At 45.2% G+C, this 22,019-nt stretch overlaps 1 protein-coding gene and 1 pseudogene across 11 annotated transcripts in view; both read left to right on the forward strand.

Annotated features, from left to right (window-relative positions):
* Nucleotides 1-6,217, forward strand: LOC104006988 (exosome complex component RRP40-like; annotated as a pseudogene).
* Nucleotides 1-20,125, forward strand: part of EVA1C (eva-1 homolog C) — a 102,204-nt gene extending 82,079 nt beyond the window's left edge. For 6 of the 11 annotated variants that reach the window (XM_054675033.1, XM_054675034.1, XM_054675040.1 and 3 more), the window contains 3 exons: nucleotides 6,224-6,304; nucleotides 8,748-8,837; nucleotides 19,553-20,125. In XM_054675033.1, coding sequence (XP_054531008.1) covers nucleotides 6,224-6,304; nucleotides 8,748-8,837; nucleotides 19,553-19,929 — 548 coding nt within the window. In that variant the 3' untranslated portion in view covers nucleotides 19,930-20,125. The remainder of the gene's footprint in view (nucleotides 1-6,223; nucleotides 6,305-8,747; nucleotides 8,838-19,552) is intronic. The other 5 variants (XM_054675035.1, XM_009458521.4, NM_001071812.2 and 2 more) reach the window with 4 other exon arrangements.
* The last annotated feature ends 1,894 nt before the right edge of the window (nucleotides 20,126-22,019 follow it).

The following is a 22,019-nucleotide window of genomic DNA, read 5'->3' on the forward strand; positions in this document are numbered from 1 at the left end:
ACACACCCCCGACCAGCTGCCTGAAGACACTGCCTCTTTTGGGGGAGGGTGGTGACCATGTGAACGGCAGGAGTTTGCCCAGAACAAGCCAAACACTGCTCCTCCTGAAGCTGTTTGGTCATCCCAGATACCCGAGAGCCCTTTTTTTCTTTCTTATTCTTGTTTATGATATTCATGTCAGATAAGCAATAGAATTTTCTTTGGTCAAAATTTGTGTAAAAGCGCCTTTAGCAATCAGATTGGCAGCCAATGGGGAGGGTGGAGAAGGAACAACCAAATAGGGGTAAACTGATGTCACTGAGACCAGTGATTTTCATCTGGGAAAATTTATTGGGATGTCATGCGAGTTCACAGTTGAATTATGTGTCTCCTATTTAACCTTCCAGTTCTGCTTTTAGGCCCTAAATGACTAACTCTCTGTACTGCCAACAGCTATTTTATCTACATGCCCACAGTGTTGAGTCAACAGATCAAATGCTTACCCTAAAACAATAAAAATTGTTACACGACAGCATTACTTTGTTTTCCTGATGTCTTTAAATGATAAAATGAAATGCCTTCTTCGTTTAGATTCTAATTTCATAAAGCCACGTAAAAGCAAATCAGCAGTTTATTATTTTCTGAGGATACTGTGGATTTCCAGTGTGTAATCCTAATGTGTTGACTGCTTTCTTTTTTTTGGAAATGAGCATAAAAGCAAATGGAAAGCAAAGAGCATTATAATTGAAGAACCTGATACCTATTCTCTTGGAAATCGCTTTTTCCCCTGCCAAACATTCCTAGCCATTTTATGTTTGCAACAGCTTTTTTGAGATATAATCCACAGAGCATACAATTCACCTGTTACAGCATACAGATCAGTGGTTTTTAGTATATGCACAGAATTGTGCTACCATCACCACAATCAGTTTAAGAACATTCTCATCCCCCCAGAAGAAACCCTGTATCCCTTAGCAGTCAGCCCACCAAATCCACCCATTCATTACACCTGCCCCAGCCCCAGGCAACCACCCATCTACTTTGTGTCTTTATGGATTTGCCTCTTCTAGACATTTCCTAGAAATGGAATCATACAATGTGTGGTGCTTTGTGTCTGGCTTCCTTACTTAGCATCTGTTTTCAAGGTTCGTACATGTTGTAGCATGTCTCAGTACTTTATTTCTTTTTGTGGCATCATAATATTCCATTGCATCCTTAGAATTTTATATCCTGAACTAAAAATGTTGTTCTCTGCAATATCAATGCTGCAATAGATATAATGAAATGACTACATAAATGTATTACCAAAATAATGGCACCCACTCTTACATCACAGGAGGGATGGCTTTACCTGCTCTGTCTTTATTCCTGCTGTCATGTCTAAGCAACTCTAAGTAGCATGGGGCCCATTTTGGCTGAGGTTCCCCCAGAGGCCAAAAAGGTCACTTTGAGTACATCCTTGGATAGCTCCTCTGGTAGAATGGAGGACGGTAGACTGGACATGGGTCACACTGAGGTTCCAGTAACTTCAGGCCTCTTCATCAGAGTGTTGAATAAGAAGCAGAACTTTAGCCTCCAAATAAGGTGTAGTTTTGGCCGGGGACCGGGAAAGCTGAGACACTGCTGGGCTGGGGCCGCCATAGCCCTGGGAATGGAGTATATTCTAGTGAAAGGAGACCAGGTGACTGGCATAGTGACAGCTAAATCTGGAGATATATTCAGAGTTGATGTTGGAGGGAGTGAGCCAGTTTCTTTGTCTTACTTGGCATTTGAAGGTGCAACTAAAAGAAACAGACCAAACGTGCAGATTGGAGATCTCATCTATGGCCAATTTGTGGTTGCTAATAAAGACATGGAACCAGAGATGGTCTGTATTGACAGCTATGGATGAGCCAATGGAAGGAATGTCATTGGACAGGATGGTCTGCTTTTTAAAGTGACTGGGCTTCATTAGAAAGCTGTTAGCTCCAGATCGTGAAATCAAACAGGAAGTGGGAAAACTCTATCCACTGAAGATAGTATTTGGAATGAATGGAAGAGTATGGGTTAAGGGAAAAACCGTCCAGCAGACTTTAATTTTGACAAATGTTGTAGAAGCTTGTGAACACATGACATTAGATCAAAGAAAACAAATCTCCAGATTGGCAGAAAGTTGATATAGGTGGAATTTTTTAATGGGTCCATTGAGCCAAGAAACCATGGGTTTCCTGGGGAAAACTTTTTTCAGGTGAACTTCTCCCCATTTAGTTATTCAGAAGACAAGTTATGAAGGTACATATTATCTTATTGGAGTCCTAATTAAAATATTTTTATAAGTAAATTACTGATCTTCACCCATGCTCTTGTGGGAGAGAAAATCATTACAGAATCATGATGTATTTTTTTATTCTGTACAATAACATTTACTAAAACATTTTTTTTAAAGGTGCAGTTTCTAGTGTGCTTTCAAGGATGAGGCAAGAACAGTTCCTACAGCTGAGGCTCTTCTTAGCTAATTGTATTAGTCCGTTTTCACACTGCTGATAAAGACATACCTGAGACTAGGCAATTTACAAAAAAGGGGGTTTAATTGGACTTACAGTTCCACATGGCTAGGAGGTCTCACAATCATGGCGGAAGGCAAGGAGGAACAAGTCCCATCTTACGCGGATGGCGGCAGGCAAAAAGAGAGTTGTGCAGAGAAATTCTCATTTTTTAAACCATCAGATCTCGTGAGTCCCTTTCACTATCAAGACAACAGCCCGGGAAAGACCCACCCCTAAGATTCAATCATCTCCCACAGGGTCCTCCCACCAGGTCCCTCCCACAACACGTGGGAATTATGAGATTTGGGTGGGGACACAGAGCCAAACCACATCACTAATGCTGAGATGAAGGTGAGCTTTCAGGGCCTGGGGGTCACATGTCCCAGTTCAAGCTTTTCTTCCTTCTGTCACTCATTCAGCACATTGCTCTTTGTGTCAGGAGCTGTGCTGGGTGCCAGGGATTTTGTAATAAACAAAGAGACACGGCCAGGTGCGGTGGCTCATGCCTGTAATCCCAGCACTTTGGGAGGCCGAGGCGGGCGCATCATCTGAGGTCAAGAGTTCGAGACCAGCCTGGAAAACATGGTGAAACCCCATCTCTACTAAAAATACAAAATTATCTGGGCATGATGGCGCATGCCTGTAATCCCAGCTACTTGGGAGGCTGTGACAAGGAGAATCACTTGAACCTGGGAGGCGGAGTTGGCAGTGAGCTGAGATCTCGTCACTGCTTGGGTGACAAGGGTGAAACTCTGTCTCAAAAAAAAAAAAAAAAAAAAAAGAGACATGGTCCTGTTTTCATGGGGTGAGCAGTTGAGGGAGAAAGGCAAGCATTAACCAAATAGCCAGACACATCATCATGACCTGTTGTGACAAATGCTATTTTAGAAAAGGGCAGAAGACTGTAACAGTGGAGGGGGCCTAATTTAGCTTGGGGGTGATGGTTTAATTCTTCCAAAGAGAACCATACTGTAGGGTGAACACTAGGGTATGCACACTAGCTGCACACTAGCTGCACACTAGGGGCCGAGACGCTGAGGTTGCTGAGTGGGAGAGGAAAGGTGTTGATGAGGAGGAAGATGGCCCTGGTTTAAACTGCTGAGAACAGGGTCCTGCACACAGTAGGAGCTCCATGAAGAGTGGTTCCTAGTGTTTTCACCAACATATCTGAAGTGGAGCAGGATGGTGATCAATCACACCCCAGTCCCCCACCTCATTCGGAACCAGTTTGAATCAAGGAGATGCAAAAATCTGACAAGTGTGTTGACAACGGTGATTTTAAAGGTCCTAAAAGATTCTCCAGATATCAGAGCCATTTTCACACAGTAGAAGGGCACATTCCCTGCAGTGGCCTGTGTCATACACAGCCAATTTAACCTTTTCACTGCCTGGTTATTCCGCAAAGTGCATCCTAGAATGCCCTTCCCCTCTGAGCTCCTCTACAAAATTCTTTCTCAAACTGTAAAGCCTCTGGCATTTGCCAAGAGCCAAGGCCCTCCTGAAGCCATAGTTTGAGAACAAGCCAAGAGGCAGACATGAGAAAGAAGTACCACTCCTGGCAGGGAGAGCTGACACTTCCTAGGCTTCTGCGTCCTTCTCAGGGCCCAGAAATGAATGCGAGGTAATTAAAGCAGAAAGCAATTTGCAGCAGCTGAGCTCAGCTCTCCGGAGCTGCCAGGGTCCCAGGATCAGTGGTGTGCCCCAAGGACAGCCAAGGGACATTCCTCAAGGCCCTGGAAATCATCAGCCATGTCCAGCAACTTCACCGGGCTTCCCTGGAAAGTCTCCCTTGCTGCTGATGGGCACGAAGGCGCCAGGGCCTCCTGTACGTGGAAAACTCACAATCTAGGAATGTCCGGTGGTTGTTGATCCTGGGACATCCCCAGAAGAATTTAGTTAAGCCCTCCGAGAGAGGAAACAAGGTTTTCTTGCTGCTGAAGATGCCTCACTTGTTCTTTTATAAAAAAGCAGTGCAATTGAATTTGCAGTTTGTTTTGGCTTTCTTTCCATTTCCTGTTGCTACTTCTCCGAGATCTCAGCTGGGCTGAGGAACAAACAAAAATAAGCAATTTTATGCAGCAGGAATATTCGGTTTCTACTCCCTTCTCCCAGCCTGCGGCAGTGTGCCTGGCCTGCAGAATTCTTGCTCTGCCCTCTGTTTCAGCGGGTGCTGTCATCTGCCGGCTGCTTTGCCTGGGGATTCTGACATCCCAGGGCTTATTCTTAGGGTCAGTTCAGCAGAGTCTGAAACCACCTTCAGAGGAGTCGGTCACGCTGCCATCCTCTCTGCATCTTTCTGTAGTCCTTTCTGATAATATTTAGCAAATCACTTTAGCACAGGGTCTTCGAATTCTTTCCAGATTTACGATGGAAACACAGAGGCAAAGAGCTTGGGGTAGAAAGCAGAAGAGTAGGTGCTGGGAGAGTTTGATGGTGGGTTTTGAGTTGGTCACAGTCATTTTGCTTTACTAAGTCCAGGGAAGCTCATCTTCAGAGTTAACCACCCTATTTTTTTTTTTGAGATAGAGTCTTTCTCTGTCACCCAGGCTGGAGTGCAGTGGCACAATCTCAGCTCACTGCAACCTCTGCCTCCTGGGTTCAAGTGAGCACATCCGGCTAATTTTTGTATTTTTTAGTAGAGATGGGGTTTCGCCATGTTGGCCAGCCTGATCTTGAACTCCTGACCTCAAGTGATCCACCTGCCTCAGCCTCCCAAAGTGCTAGAATTACAGGCATGAGCCATCATGCCCAGCCCAGAGTTAACCACTTTATTGAGGTGTTATTTTCCTTAAAATTCTATTACACGTGAATACAATGCAATGATTTTTAGTAAATTTAGAGTTGTGCAACCATCACTACCCTCCAGTTTTAAAACATTTTCACAATGCCCCGAAGCTCCCTTGTGCCCATTTGCCGTCACTGCCCCATTCCCACCCCCCCGGTCCCAGATAACCACGCATCAACTTTCTGTCTCTAGATTTGCCTTTTCTGAATGTTTTGTACAAATGGAATTATGCAATGGATGGTTTTGTGTGTGTGTGTGCATGGTTGGCTTCTTTAACTGAATGTGATGTTTCAGAGGTTCATCCATGTTGTAGCATGTATCATATTGGTACTTCACTTTTTTTTTTTTGGAGATGAAGTCTCACTCTGTCACCCAGGCTGGAATGCAGTGGTGCGTTCTTCGCTCACTGCAACCTCTGCCTCCCGTGTTCAAGCAAATTCTCCCGGCTTTAGCCTCCCAAGTAGCTGGGATTACAGCTGTGTGCCACCATGCCCAGCTAACTTTGTATTTTCAGTACAGACGGGGTTTCATCATATTGGCCAGGCTGGTCTCGAACTCCTGACCTCAAGTAATCTGTCCACCTCGACCTCCCGAAGTGCTAGGATTACAGGTGTAAGCCACCATGCTGGGCCTTCATTCCGTTTTATTATGAGGTGTATTCTGCTAGATGGATATATCATATCTTGTTTTTATTCTCCATTTTTTTAATATTGCAAAATGGGCCTAAAACCACCTCTCTGGAGCATTTGATGATCACATGGATACCATTGGGTTTGTGTGTATGTGTGTGTATTTAACAGGAAGAGTGAGTGATTCTTGCACTGATTTGGAAAGTGATTTTAAAATCTTATCTACATTGCATTTAAAAATATATTAAGAGTCCACATTTTAAAAATATACCACGAATTTAAAATATTTCTTTTTTGGCTTTTAGTTCCCAAGAACATACTCACAGCGATTGATCCAGCCATTGCTAATCTAAAACCTTCTTTGAAGCAGAAAGATGGTGAATATGGTAATTTTTATGGCTTACTACCAGCATTTCTCTTTAAGTAAAGGTAAACAGCCCCTGGGTGACCACAATTGGGCACACCTTGGTTAGAATGGAAGGGGCTGTCAGGAGGTGTGTTTGAAGTACCGGTCCTGGTGATAATAGCGCTTATTATCGGCCAATAGTTGCAAATGGTGAACACCATTTTATTTTGTTTTGACTTTTTTAAAATCAGAAGTAGGATAAACCTCCCCTTCATTCTCCTCTCACTTCCTAAAAGGAAAATCACTTTGAAAAGACATCTGCTCAGAAGTAAATTTGGGCTTCCTGGGTTACACAATGAGCTTTTTGCAAAGCTGAGCCCATTGGAACCTGCGTAGGCGCCAGGGCCAGCTAGGACCTGAGGGCCTCTGTACCTCTGTACACACCACCTTCCTCTTTAGTTTCCTCCCTCCCTTCCTTCCTCCCTCCCTTCCTTCCTCCCTCCCTTCCTTCCTCTCTCCCTCCCTTCCTTCCTCTCTCCCTCCCTCTCTCTCTCTCGCTCTTTTCTTTCTCTCTCTCTCTTTCTTTCTTTCTCTCTCTCTTTCTTTCTTCTGTCTTTCTTTCTCTCTTTCTTTCTTTCCTTTCTTTTTCTTCTTTTTCTTTGGAGTTTCGCTCTTGTCGCCCAGGCTGGAGTGCAATGGCGCAATCTCCACTCACTGCAACCTCTGCCTCCGGGTTCAAGCGATTCTCCTGCCTCAGCCTCCCAAGTAGCAGGGATTACAGGCGTCCACCACCACACCTGGCTAATTTTTGTGTTTTTAGTAGAGACGGGGTTTCACCATGTTAGTCAGGCTGGTCTTGAACTCCTGACCTCAGGTGTTCTCCTTGCCTCGGCCTCCCAAAGTGCTGGGATTACAGGTGTGAACCACCGCACCCGGCCCCTCCTTAGTTTTCACTTGGCTTTTGTAAATGGGGTGGAGGGGTAGGGGGTTGAGGGGGTTGAGCATTTGGATTTTCTTATCAAATCTAGAATGGAATTCAAACCCATGGGGTCCCTAATAGAAACTGCAGAGACCCAGTAGAGCATCTAAGATGTTAGGCTGTGGTGAGAGTTTTGTCTTGTGTTACCTTTATTATATGTATTAGGTCTTTCCCCCCTAAGTATAAAAGTAAAGTATGTTTGATATGAAAACCATATGAAAGCACCCCTAGTCCAAAAGCTCAAAGAGAACTATCGGTAATGTTCTTCTGTGTCCTTCTAGCTGGCCACCTTGGCTTTCTGGCAGGCTCTGTGTTCCTTAGCTCCTCTTCTCTTTCTTTTTTAAAAAATTAACTAATTAATTAACTATTATTATTATGTTTGTAAAGACAGGGCTTTGCCATGTTGCCCTGGCTGGTCTCGAACTCCTGGGCTCAAGCGATCCACCCACCTCATCCTCCCAAGGTGCTGGGATTACAGGCGTAAGCCACCGCACCCAGCTTCCACTTATTTTTCTAACAGGGTTCCCACCCGATCCATAAACAGCCTGGTCCCCCTGCAGTGGGGGCCTGAGAGCCAACCCTGTGCCGTGTCTCCTCAAAGGCATCTGTCCTGTCTGACATGGCTAGGAGTCCCCCAAGCCATCAGGTTACCCCATCACAGACTTGCTAAGCTCCATCCAGCAGTGTAACCAGGATTTAAAAGCAGATTTGCCCCACATTTTGCTGTTGTTTCCAAAAAAAGTAGCCCAATACAACCTCCCTCTGTAATGGAGGCTTGTTTTATCTCTGGCCACACAGCAGACATCAAATTCATGCTTAAAGTGAAATATTATTGGCCGGGAGCAGTGGCTCACGCCTGTTATCCCAGCACTTTGGGAGGCTGAGGCGGGCAGATCACCTGAGGTAAGGAGTTCGAGACCAACCTGGCCAACATGGTGAAGCCCCATCTCTAATAAAAATACAAAAATTTGATGGGCGTGGTGGCACGTAACTGTAATCCCAGCTACTCAGGAGGCTGACGCAGGAGAATTGCTTGAACCCAGGAGGTAGGTGGTTGCAGTGAGCCAAGATCGTGCCATTGCACTCCAGCCTGGGCAACAAGAGTGAAACTCCATCTCAAAAATAAATAAATAAATAAATAAATAAAATAAAGCAAGATGTTATTAAGCCTCTGAGGGGTGTGATGAATATCACTGTCTTTAGGATGGGAAAATCCACTTGTTCCGTTCCACAGTGGAGTGGAAGACCAGCACCTGAAGTTGGAACCAACACTTAAAATAATTTCTAATCCTTTTTGTACTTTAATATTTTGGGGGACTGCTTACTATTTAATAAGTGTTCTTCCTGGGTTAATCTTCTGTAATTTAGCCAGAGGCCCATTTGTTTGATTTCTGTGACTTTTAATTATTCCGGCGGTCCCTGGGGTAGGAGCAGCAGGGGTCACCTAGAATAGGCGTACTATGAACAGTTGTGATTAATTGGTCTTGCATTTTTCATGAAACAGGTATAAACTTCGACCCAAGCGGATCGAAGGTTCCGAGGAAAGATGGAATTCTTGTTAGCAACTCTCTGGCAGCCTTTGCTTACATTAGAGGTAGGTCAATGAATCAAAGCTTCCTAGAATGCTGATGGATTTACTAAAGTCTTGTTAATAAATGTGCTGTTCAATTATAGCACTCAGATAACTAAAGGACGATGACTTCAAGTTTAACATGCCAACCACCGCTTCTAAGATTCAGAAACACAGAGGCCTGAGTTCAGGCACAGTTGCAACCAGGCAGTCAGCAAGAGAACCACATAAACAGACAAAGTCACACTATTTAGGAGTTGAGCTCCACAGATATTTTTCGCTTTTGAAAAGTAGAAACCCGAGGAATGCATTTCCCAGCTCTAAAATTCGGGAAGGAACTAGGATTATTGAATTCCAACCCTGACTGGAAGAAAAATGAGCCATAAGGTCACTTAGTAAACAAGACAGATCATGCCCCATGAAGACAGAGCCACTTTCTGGGTCATCAGTGTTATTCCTAATAGTTGTCAAGGATTCCCTTGTTAGTCTTCCCCATGAGGCTCAATCAGACTCAGCCCTCATGAATTAGCAGAGCCAGAAGGCTTATACCAAGGCCGGCCACACCGCGGGGACCTCTTCATTGAGGGGAAGGTATGTACAATTTTTCCTCACCACCCTCTCTGCTTATCTTAAGATAGAACACATTTTGGAATGCCATCTGCAAGTTTCAGCAATGCCTGCCTATGTTCAGAGAGACAAAAACCAGAGAACTTCAGTAAAATACATGTTAATATAACACATAACAGTATTGCTATTCAAGGCCTGCAAAGATGGGCTATTTGGGGTAAGCCTGTCTCAGAGGAAAATAGAGGCTTAGGGAATGTATTTGTCTGTTCTCATGCTATTAATAAAGACATACCTGAGGCTGGGTAATTTATAAAGGAAAGAGGTTTAATGGACTCACAGTTCCACATGGTTAGGGAGGCCTAACAATCTCGGTGGAAGGTGAATGAGGAGCAAAGTCACGTCTTACTTGGTAGCAGGCAAGAGAGCTTGTGCAGGGGAACTCCCCTTCATAAAACCATCAGATCTCGTGAGACTTATTCGCTATCGCCAGAACAGCATGGGAAAGACCCACCCCATGATTCAATTACCTCCCACCACGTCCCTCCCATGACACATGTGGATTATGGGAGCTACAATTCAAGATGAGATTTGGGTGGGGACACAGCCAAACCATATTGGGGAATGATCTCAATACATGAGATGCAAAGTTCAGTCTTGGGGTCCCCTGCTGTTCTATTGTCCTCCTGCGTCAGGATTCCTCCTGTGTGTGTGTTATGTGGTTGATGGTTTCTTCTGTGGGTCCTCTCTTTTCTAGCCACCTTCTCATTTTCATGTCTTTCTGTTCCTGATCATCGTCAATGTTAAGAACTGTAAGGATTTTTATTGTCAGAAATATCCCCATATTTACAAAGTCCCTGGGGAGCTTCTTGGAGAAAAGCCATCATGAAAATCCTCCAGACAGAGAATAACGATTGAAGGGGAACGAGACCGACATTGCGCTCAGTGAGCTGTGGCCTTGCTGTGTGCTTTACCCCAACTACCTTGTCCGTTCCTCTCAACAACTGCCTTAGCCAGCCCAGCTGCCATAACAAAGTACCCGAGACCAGATGGCCTAAATAACAGACATTGATTTTCTCATCGTTCTGGAGGCCAGAATTTCATGATCAAAGTATCCACCAATCACTTTCTGGTAAGGGCTCTCTTCTTGGGTTGTGGACAGCAGCCTTCTTGCTTGTCCTCACATGGCAGAGAGGGGGAGAGACAGAGACAGAGACATCTCTTCTTTTTATAAAACCACCAATTCTATCAGATTAGGATTCCCCCCTTATGGCCTCCTTTAACCTTAATTAGCTCCTAATGAGTGAACTGGGGGCAACACAATTCAGTCCATAGCAACAACCCTGAGAGATGGGACTCTGATCCCCTCTTCTGCACTTGAAGCTGGTGGTCAGAGGAGTTGAGCCATTTGCCTGAGGACACCATGGACAGCGGCAGGGCCAGGATTCAGGCTCAGCTAATACAAGGCTTGCACTCCAGCTACTCTGAATTTTGAGGGATGCAACCACCTCCCCACTCTGATCCTGAGTTGTCTAAATTAGCTTTCCTCCATCTCTTTCTATCCTTTTATGTGATTGTCATTCCCAGAAACCACAGGATAGAGATATTCATTTAGTGACTATCTCTCCTGCTAGTGGCTCAGCTCCACAGGGTCAGGTGCCTTGTCATCTTATTTTGTGTGGTATCCCTGTATCTAGGATGCGGTGCTGGTACAGAACAGGTGCACAGTCAGTAGTTAAGGAACAATTGAATGATGAGTGCTGATATGGGCTTATGAGCTTTTTCCTGTGCCTTATTGTCATCCAATATTTGCTATTTATAAGATGTCCATTTTTTTAAAATGTAAGGACTTGATGAGCTGTTATTTGATTTTATTGAGGGGTGTTTGGGGACATTTATCTTAGCAAGCCATGACCACGCCTCCATATAATGTCCAAGAGAAAGAGTCTCTAAATGCACTGTGTTGGATGTTAGCTAAATGAAATCACCACAAGAAGCTCGTGACTCAAATCACGGAGGCTTACAAAGCCCTAGTAGAACGGGTGCCTCTGGGCTTGCCTGTGAGTTTTCTTGGTGTGTCTGTGTCGCTGTCTGGGTGGCCACTCTAGAGGAGGGAAGCATGCAGCGCATGCTCAGGGGTCTGCAGGCCAGTGTGCCACAGAGGTGCATGTGGACATCAGGCTGGGTCATTTCGACCCAAACAGGCAGTGGCCATCAGCCAATGTCACACAGTGCTGAGCTCCATCCTCACTGCTGCTGGAGAGAGGTGCCCAGACAACTCTTCAGTCGCATCCCCGGCCCCACTGTGGGGATGTGACCCACGGGATGAGCTGGGGTCTCTAGGCACCCCCAAAGCAGGGGCAGCTGGGAGCCAAGAGTGTGAGCAGGGCAGTTTCCAGCCCAAACCACCCAAATAGGCGGCAAATGGAGTGAATCCAAAAGTACATTTCCCAGGTCAGGCTGCAAGTAGCTTTGACACAGTAGTGCAGTCCAGTGTACATGGGGACAAGGAGAAGAGAAACCAAAATTGAGGTTTGTCCCCTGATATTAAAGCACAGAGGCTGGCAGAAGGGACAGGAGGATGTCCAAGGGTCCCTGGTGAAGCGTCTCCTGGGGTCATTTGAATGATCTGTGAGATGGTTTCCCCAACATTGAAAAAGCTTCTTAGGTATGTTTGAATTTACTGTCATTTCGATAATACAGACTTACTTCCTGAATTCATTCTAGAATCAAGATCATGACTCTAAGGAAGCTCATAGAAAAACATTGGAAATTAGAGAAATGGAAAAGGAGTGGTGTGTGTGTGTGCATGTGTGTGCATGTGTGTGTGCATGTGTGCATGTGCATCTGTGAGCATGTGCATGTGTGCACATGTGCGCATGTGTGCACGTGTGTGTATAGGTGTCTATGTGTGTGTGTGCATGTGTGCATGTGTGCATGTGTCTGTGTGTGCATGTGTATGTGTGTGTGCATGTATGTGCATCTGTATGTGTGCATGTGTGTGTGTTTGTGTGTGCATGTGTATGTGTGTGCATGTGTGTGTTTCTATGTGTACATGTGTATCTGCGTGTGCATGTGTTTGCAGGTGTGCCTGTGTGTGCATGCATGTGTGCATGTGTGCATGCTTATGTGCACGTATGTGTGCATGTGTGTGCATACGTGTATCTGCATGTGCATGTGTTTGCATGTGTGTGCATGCATGTGTATCTGTGCATATGTGTATCTGTGTGTGCATGTATGTGTTGCATGTGTGTGCATGTGTGCCTTCGTGTGTGTGCATGTGTATCTGTGCATGTGTGTGTATCTGTGTGTGCATGTGTGTGCCTGTATGTGTATCTGTATGTGTGTTTGTGTGTGTATCTGTATGTGTGCCTGCGTGTGTATGGGTGCGTGTGTGTACGCATGCATGTGTGTGCATGCATATCTGTGTGTGTAAGTGTGTGTTGGAAGTTCTTAGCAAAGCAGTGTAATAGCTGGCTCAGCATGAGCCATTGTCCCCTGGCAGATTGTGCCCAAGGGGACTTATGTATTTAGACAGTCTTGCATGAGAATATGACCTCTCCTATTCCACCTAATTACTGTTTCATTGACATCTGGCTTTGGGTGTTTACCTCATATGTGCCTGCAGGCATGCCTTTTGTGGCCTAATATTTCCGTCGCTGCCCCTGCACCCTTGGGACAGTGACAGATATGTCATCAGCCTCTGGCAGGCCCTGCTGTGGGCTTCTGGGGCGCAGGGGTAAGGAAGCTGGGCAGAAGGGACAGGCTTGCAGCCTGGGATGTCCTGTTTTGGGAGGCATCATTGTTTCATAAGGGAGGAACTCTAGGGCCGCAGATAAGCTCATACTGAAAGAGAAACACAAAAACACGCTCCAGAGTCAGAGCTACGTGATTCCCCCACCAGGGAGAATCATTGGAAATCAGCACCACCTTGTCACGGAGATATGGATTCGGATGTTTTCCCACGGTCTCCAATCTCTAGTTCCATGATAGGTTTCTGTCACACCCCTAAGTGCTGTCAGACCAGCACTTGGTACGCTTTGTGCTTTCTTCTGGACAACCCTCGGGCCCTGACTGCTGCCTCGATCCTCTCAACAGCAATAGGGCCCCAACAGGGGGAACCCTCGCCATGGCCTCTGGGTGTCTTATCTGGACACGAACGAGCTGGAGCGTGCATTTGCCCCAAGTCAGGATCTAAGGGTGGAAAGGAGCCTTAAAGGCCATAGGTCCCCCTTCAGAGGCTCCCAAGGGCATGCAACAGCTGATCAAATTAAAGTCATTCACTCCAGCTGGGGATGAACCAAGGCTAAATTTAGAACAACGCCAGCAGAAACACAGTGTGAAGATTCTGTTCAATCACAAGGAAAACTTTGTTTTTCCAGAATACAGAATAGGAAAAGGAGCCACAAAAGTATAAAGTAGTCCAAGTGATTCTAGAGAACAGTTGACATTCCCTTAGTGTAAAGCCTGGGACCATGGAGAGAGCCCTGGCCTGAGCTTGGGGTCCCAGCCAAGTGGTGGCTTTGCACAAGTGACTTGGCTACAACAAGAGGGATTGGACCAGCTCATCACTAAGATTCCAGCTGACCAACATCTGGTGAGTTTGTATCTTCAAACTAGTTGATTCAGATGACTAGGAAGCCTTGTTCCCATGGACTTGCCAAGCATTGCCCATATTGTCCATCTCTGGTGGCTGCATCTCAGCAGAGTTGATGCAGACTTGCCTTAAAGAGCGCTCACTTAGCAGGAGGCAGGCCTAGGCCAAGAGGCACCTGGAGTCTTATGAGAGAGAAGCTCTCCTGGCAGCAGAACCCAGACACCCACCTCCCAGGAGAAGAGGAGAGGGAAAAAAAGGGAGCTGATTTATGGAGCCCCATCCCCGGGCGCCAAGCTGAGTGCTTAAATCCACAATTCCCTCCTTTTATGCACTCAGCAAATATTTTCATAATGCCCACTCTGTGCCAGGGATGGCACTGGGGATTTGGCAAAGAGCAAGATGGTTCCAGCCCCTGCCCTCAGGAAGCTTGCATTCTAGGTGGAGAGAAAGGATGGCACCCACTCAGCGAGTGAGTGACGATTGTAAGTTGGGCTGTGAAGAAAACATTCAAGATACTCTGAGACTAAATGACAGGGGACCTGGCTAGGCTAAGGCAGGGGGAGGTATCTAGTAGTGCTGGATGAAGAGGGAGGAAAGAACTTTCCAGGCTAACAGAAGAGCACATGCAGAAAAACCAGGGTGTGCAGGTATCTGATGTGTCACGAGTGAGGAATGGCAGGCTAGAGCGGGGAGCAGAGAGGAAGCGGAAGTTCTCGGGAGTTGAACTTGGGGAGGGTGACAAGGGCCAGGTCATAGCCGGCTTCCTAGGCTGTGGTCAGGAGTTGACTTTTATTGCAAAAGTAATTGCGATTTCCGACATTCCTTTTTTTTTTTGAAACGGAGTCTTTCTTGGTTACCCAGGCTGGAGTGCAGTGGTGTGTGATCTTGGCTCACTGCAACCTCCACCTCCCAGGTTCAAGCCATTCTCCTGCCTCAGCCTCCCAAGTGGCTGGGACTACAGGCACACGCCACCACCCCTGGCTAATTTTAATTTTTGTATTTTTAGTAGAGATGGGGTTTCACCATGTTGGCCAGGCTGATCTCAAACTCCTGACCTCAAGTGATCCACCACCTCAGCCTCCCAAACTGCTGGAATTACAGGTGTGAGCCACCACTCCCGGCCGATTTCCGCCATTACTTTTGCACCAACCTAATAGCTTAGGAGAGGGAAGAGGCCATCTATAAGTTTTAAGTCAGGCAGTGACGTGACCCAATGTGTGTTTCTTAAAGATTATAGAGGCCATGCAGGAAAGATGGTTTATATATGGTCTGTGGTCGCTTTTGCACTACAATAGCAGAGCTGTTATATTTGCAACAGAGACCATATGGCCCATAAACCTGCAATAGTTCCTATCCGGCCATTCACTAGAAAAGGTGGGCAAGAGAGGAGGATGGGGACCAAGTGCCTGCAGGGAAGATGGAGCAGAACAGTGTTTCATCCCTGTTTTTCAGATAATTTCACAAGGTTGAAAGACATCTTAATGAAAGTGAAAGTACAAGGCACTTACCAGGAGATATTCACACCAGATGCCATGGCTCACACCTGTAATCCCAGCACCTGGGGAGGCCAAGGCAGGAGGATCACTTTCAGCCAGGAGTTTAAGACCAGCCCGGGCAACAAAGTCAGACCTCATCTTTACAAAAAAAATATAATAAAAAGTTAGCTAGGCATGGTAGTACATGCCTGTAGTCCCAGCTTCTAAGGAGGCTGAAGTGAGAAGATTGTTTGAGCCCAGGAATTCAAGGCTGCAGCAGGCTATGATTGTGCCACTGCACTCCAGCCTGGATGACAAAGGGAGACTCTCTCTCTCTCCCTCTGTCTCTCTCTCTCTCTCTATCTATCTATCTATATATGTATACACAATATATTTGCTGTCAAAGGATTATCATCAAGAGTCTATAGAAAATATACACATCCTTGGGCTAGGCATGGTGGCTCACGCCTGTAATCCCAGCACTTTGGGAAGCTGAGGTGGGCAGATCACCTGAGGTCAGGAGTTCAAGACCAGCCTGGCCAACATGGCAAACCCCATCTCTACTAAAAATACAAAAATTAGCTGGTGTGATGGCATGCACCTGTAATCCCAGCTACTTGGGAGGCTGAGGCAGGAGAATCACTTGAACCTGGGGTGGGGGGCGGAGGTTGCAGTGAGCCAAGATCATGCCACTTACACTCCAGCCTGGGCAACAGAGCAAAACTCCGTCTCAAAAAAAAAAAAGAAAGAAAGAAAAGAAAAAAGAAAATATACACATCCTTTATATATAACTGGAAAAGCACAGGCAACCTAGAAAAAAAATGGGTACATGACATGAGCCAGCATTTGGAGAAGAGGAAATACATAAGCATGTGAAGATAGGTACAGATCAGGGGAACACAAATCAAGACCATCGTAAGGTACAATTCTATACCCATGTGATTGGAAAATAATGTAAAAGTCTATGTGAGCCAAGTGCTGGAGAAGATGAGGACTGACAGGATTTCTCACACATTGCAGCCACTTTGAACACCGTGTTGGCAGTAGTTCTGAAAATTGAAACTCACGTGCCTTAAGTCCATCAGTTACCTCCTAGGGTAGTACCCAAGAGAAACGCTTGCAGGTGTTGACCAGGGACATTGACAAGAATGCTCACGATCATCCACAAAAGCAGAAACCTGGCAACAGCAGGAGAGCAGGCAAATAAACAGTTCCCGACCCACCAGCAGGAGAGTGGGTGAATAAACTACATTATAGCCAAGACAGTGAAATATTTTACAGCGATATGATATTAAATTAAAAAAAAACACCAAGTCTCCAACACTACCTATAATATTATACCCTTTAAATAAAATTTTAGGAATACATAGAGACGGAAAATAAAACTATATAAAAAAGGAAACAGGGGAGTAAGGAGCTTGGAATTCATGTGGTAGTCACCTTGAGGGGGAGGCGAGGGGATGGGGAAGCACAGGTTAGACACAGGTGTGGTCAAGGCCTCGCTCCTATACGGGTGTGCATTCATAGCACTGGTGCTAATTACAGTATTAAAAAGTAATTCGTTAGACAGACATAAAGTAGGGCTATGTATTGACCAATGAAGAGAATGTCTCATGTCCTAAGGATTATGGGTAATTTAATTCAGTCCACCAGGAATCCTCAAAATATGAAAAAAGAGGTACAGTAGCAAGTCCATAGTTACCGGCTGTGGCACCCTACTCCCTTCTTGGAACCTGAAACGTCCCCATTCGACTTCCTTCACTTATAGCTCAAGTCGCTGCTGGAATTGACTGCTGGAATTGATTGCTCTGCTGTGACCCTACTCTGTCTGCCCTGGGTACCCGGCCCCTCCCACGACACCACCACTGGGAGAGGAGGGGAGGGGGCCACGGATGACCATTGTACCTCAGAGGCTTGAGCTGGATGGAATTGTTTCTGTCCAGATCTGTCCCTGGCCTGACCATGGGTGGCTGGAAAAGACTATAAATGGATGGGATTCAGCTTCCTCACACTCAGCACTCCTTGAGGTCGGCAGCATCACTGGCAGTGGGGCTCAAAGTTTATATTTTCCAAGACAGAGAAGTTGAGTTGTGGCCCACCTTGAAAGCCCTAACAGCATCACAGAAGGAGAGGGTTTGGAGAGGACAGTGGCTCAAAGATTTCGGGGGAGAGGAGGGCTGCAGGATGGGGAGGAAAGGAGGGAAATTCAAAGGGGAGGAAGATGAAAGTGAAGTCAGGAGAGATGAAGCTTTGATCTGCATATTACTTACAGTATACAGGCTTCCATCTGTATAATACTTACAATAATATAGTAAGTATTATCATACTTACAATAATATAGTATTATAATACAATAATATAGTTGTTATTATTGTAATATAGTTGTTACTATATTATTCTAAGTATTATAATACTTACAATGATATAATATCATTATAGTAGTAGTATAATACTTACTATATTATTTTATTTTATTTATTTATTTTTTGAGATGGAGTCTCACTCTATTGCCCAGGCTGGAGTGCAGTGGCGTGATCTCGGCTCACTGCAAGCTCCACCTCCCGGGTTCACGCCATCCTCCTGCCTCAGCCTCCCGAGTAGCTGGGACTACAGGCGCCCGCTACCACACCCAGCTAGTTTTTTTTTGTACTTTTGGTACAGACGGGGTTTCACCATGTTAGCCAGGATGGTCTCGATCTCCTGACCTCGTCATCTCCTGCCTCGGCCTCCCAAAGTGCTGGGATTACAGGTGTGAGCCACCGTGCCCGGCCAATACTTATTATATTAATATTTATAAATAATATACATATTTATATTATTTATTTTAATATTTTTCTTTTCTTTTCTTTTTTTTTTTTTTGAGGCAGGGTCTCACACTATTACTTAGGTTGGAGTATGGTGATATGATCTTGACCTCCCAGGCTCAAGTGATCCTCCCACCTCAGCTTCCCTAGTAGCTAGGACTACAAGCATGCACCACCATGCCCAGATATATTTTGGTATTTTTTTAAATAGACATGGGGTTTCACCATGTTGCCCAAGCTGGTCTTGAACCCCTGAACTCAAGCAATCCACCCACCTTGGCCTCCCGAAGTGTTGGGATTACCAGCGTGAGCCACGACACCCAGCATATTTTTGTATTTTATATTACAGTTGGCCTTCTGTATCCATGGATTCCACATCTATGGGTTCAACCAACCTCAGATTGAAAATATCTTTTTTAAATGGATAGTTGCATCTTTACCAAACATGTACAGACATTTTTTTTCCTGTCATTATTCCCAAAACAATACATGGTAACAACTACTTACCTAGCATTTCCATTGCATTAGCTATTACAAGTAATCTAGAAGTGATTTAAAGAATAGGGGAGAATGTGCTTAGGTTTTATGCAAATTCTGTGCCATTTCATATAAGTGACTCAAGCGTCCGTGAATTTTGGTAGCCTGGGAGTGTGGGGGAGGGGTCCTGGAACCAGTCCCCCACGGGTACCAAGGGATGACTGTATATTTATATTTACTTTTTAATCTGAAAAAGGACATAATTAAGTTTTGCTAACATCTATTATATTATTACTTAGGTTCACATATATACTTCGTACATAAGTTAATTCTTCATGAGCTACTTCTACTACTAATAATAGCAACACTTTATTGAGCATTTACTATGTGTCAGGGAATATTCTAAGAGCTTTATAGGAATTAACTCATTTCACTGTAATGACTCTGTGATAGAAGATACTATATGCCCCATTTTACAGATGAGGAAACTAAGGCACAGAAAGGTTATGAAACTTGCCCAAAGTCACACAGCTACTGAGTGGCAGACCTGAGTTTGAACTCAGAGGAGTCTGGCTCCTGAGCCCCTCTGCTGTGTGTTTTTCTCCTACACATACATATATTGACTCCGTAGGCGCAAAAGCTTTTTTGAAAAAAAATGTCAGTGGGGATATATGATTATTTTGGTGTAGACAGTCTCAAAGATGCTGGACTGGCATTCTTCATTAGCCCCCTGCTTGGGCAGACATCTGTTTCTGTGGGACTTGCCACTGGTGGAGTCTGCCAGCTCCTCCCAGATCCTGACATGTTCTCTTCCTCCTGCAGCCCACCCGGAGAGAGCTGCCCTGCTGTTCGTGTCCAGTGTCTGCATCGGCCTGGCCCTCACACTGTGCGCCCTGGTCATCAGAGAGTCCTGTGCCAAGGACTTCCGCGACTTGCAGCTGGGGAGGGAGCAGCTGGTGCCAGGAAGTGACAAGGTCGAGGAGGACAGCGAGGATGAAGAAGAGGAGGAGGACTCCTCTGAGTCTGATTTCCCAGGGGAACTGTCGGGGTTCTGTAGGACTTCATATCCTGTATACAGTTCCATAGAAGCTGCAGAGCTCGCAGAAAGGATTGAGCGCAGGGAGCAAATCATTCAGGAAATATGGATGAACAGTGGTTTGGACACCTCGCTCCCGAGAAACATGGGCCAGTTCTACTGAAAACCACATGCATCTTGATGCGATCGCACTTTCTGAAGAAGGAAGGATCCCAAATGCCCCTCCAGTTCTGGTTCACCTGTACCTTCTATGAAGGAGAATTCGTCATGTCATTCAACACTCGTGAGGCCAGGAAGCTATTAAAGGGATGTTTCAAGCTGTTTCTAGCACATTCCAAAATAAATAAGGAGGGAAGAGACTTTGTTTTCTGTATTTCTTTGAATTTGTGTCTATACATTAATAAGTTATACATAATTAGAATTTACATTTGTTGAGCGCTTATAATGCCAGGCGCTATTCTAACTGCTTTTCATGTTCTGAGTCATTCAATCCTCACAATGTCATGAGCTGGTACTATTACCCCCATTTTACAGATGACTAAACAGAAGATTCCTATATATAAACGTAAAACAGTTACACAGATACTCAGCAAACATGAGCTCATGAGTGATTTTAACCACTGACTTGTTTAGACCAACGGTTAGCAAACTTTTTCTTAAAAGGCAAGATGATAGGCTGGGCACAGTGGCTCATGCCTGTAATCCCAGCACTTTGGGAGGCCAAGGCAGGTGGATCACTTGAGGTCAGGAGTTCGAGACCAGCCTAGCCAACACGGTGAAACCCCATCTCTACCAAAAAAATAAAAAATTAGCTGGGTGTGGTAGTGCGCGCCTGTAATCCCAGCTACTTGGGAGGCTTAGGCAGGAGAAATCACTTGAACCCAGGAGGCAGAGGTTGCAGTGAGCTGAGATCGTGCCACTGCACTCCAGCCTGGGTGACAGAGTGAGAAACTCTGTCAAAAAAAAAAGCAAGATGATAAATATTTTAGGCATTGTGGGTCAAATCCTCTCTGCCACAATTACTCGACTCTCCATTGCAGCTCAAAAGCAGCCACAGATATTACATAATGCATGAACTTGGCTGTATTCCAATAAAACGTTCTTTTTGGACACTGAATTTTAATTTCATTTTATTTTCACATGTTCCACGTTCTTCTTTTTTTTTTTTTAAACCAGCCATTTAAAAATGTAAAAGCCTGAGGCCAAGAGTTCGAGACTAGCCTGGGCAACATAGTAAGACCCCACCTCTATTTAATTTAAAAAAATTTAAATAAAAGTAAATAAAAATGTAAAAAAACATTCTTAATTCAAAGGCTGTACAAAAACAGACAGCAGGATGGAGCTGGCCTGTAACCTGTTTTTGTAAATAAAGTATGGTTTGCAAAACCTAAAATATTTACTTTCTTGCCCTCTATAGAAAAAAGTTTGCTGACTCCTGGTTTAGAGTTTAAAACAGCAGAGCCCCTGGTGGTAAAAGCCATCAACCAGGGTACCTAACAGTGCTGTGGGCCAGGATCAAGTGGAGCTGGCTCCCAAATCTCTCCAAAAACGGGGTCCTACCCCACCTGGGGAGGGCTGGGTGGAGGAGCAGAAGAAAGAGTTCAGAAAACAGACCCCAGTGGGAGAACTTATTATTGGTTCCTGCAGACGGCTCTCCCTGGTAGACAGGAGGCTTATAGCTGTGGCATCAAATAAGAAAACATGTTTTTTTTCTTTTTTGTCCTAATAATCCCAGGGGCTTAGAATATAAACATGATTGCATTTTTCATATGCCTATTACCAAAGAGCTCTCTCTGTGTTATCTTATTATCTTACTTCGTCATCACTAACCCTGTAAACATATGTAGATGAGGAAGCTGAAGGCCGCCAGGGTAAGTATCGTCCAGCCCACGTCACACAGCTGGGAAGTGCTGGGACTGACTCATCCTGAGTGCTCAGGAAACATAGCTGTTCCCACAGGAACTCCTACAGTGACAGGTATGGAGAAGGCATGTCTCTCTCAGTCCTGCAGACCATAAGGGTGAAGGGCCTATCTGCAGGATGCAGAGGAGGGTGGGTGTGGAGTGAGGAGGCTCAGCTGCCGCTCCGGCATTCATTTTTAGTAAGTTGAAATCCACATAATGTAAAATTAACTCTCTCAATGACGTTTAGTCCATTTGCAATGTTGTGCAAACACCACCTCTATCTAGTTCCAAAATATTTCATCACCCCAAAAGAAAACTCTCTGCCCGTTAAGCTGTCACTCCCCATTCC

The sequence above is a fragment of the Pan troglodytes genome, chromosome 22, assembly GCF_028858775.2.
Source record: "Pan troglodytes isolate AG18354 chromosome 22, NHGRI_mPanTro3-v2.0_pri, whole genome shotgun sequence".
NCBI lineage: Eukaryota > Metazoa > Chordata > Mammalia > Primates > Hominidae > Pan > Pan troglodytes.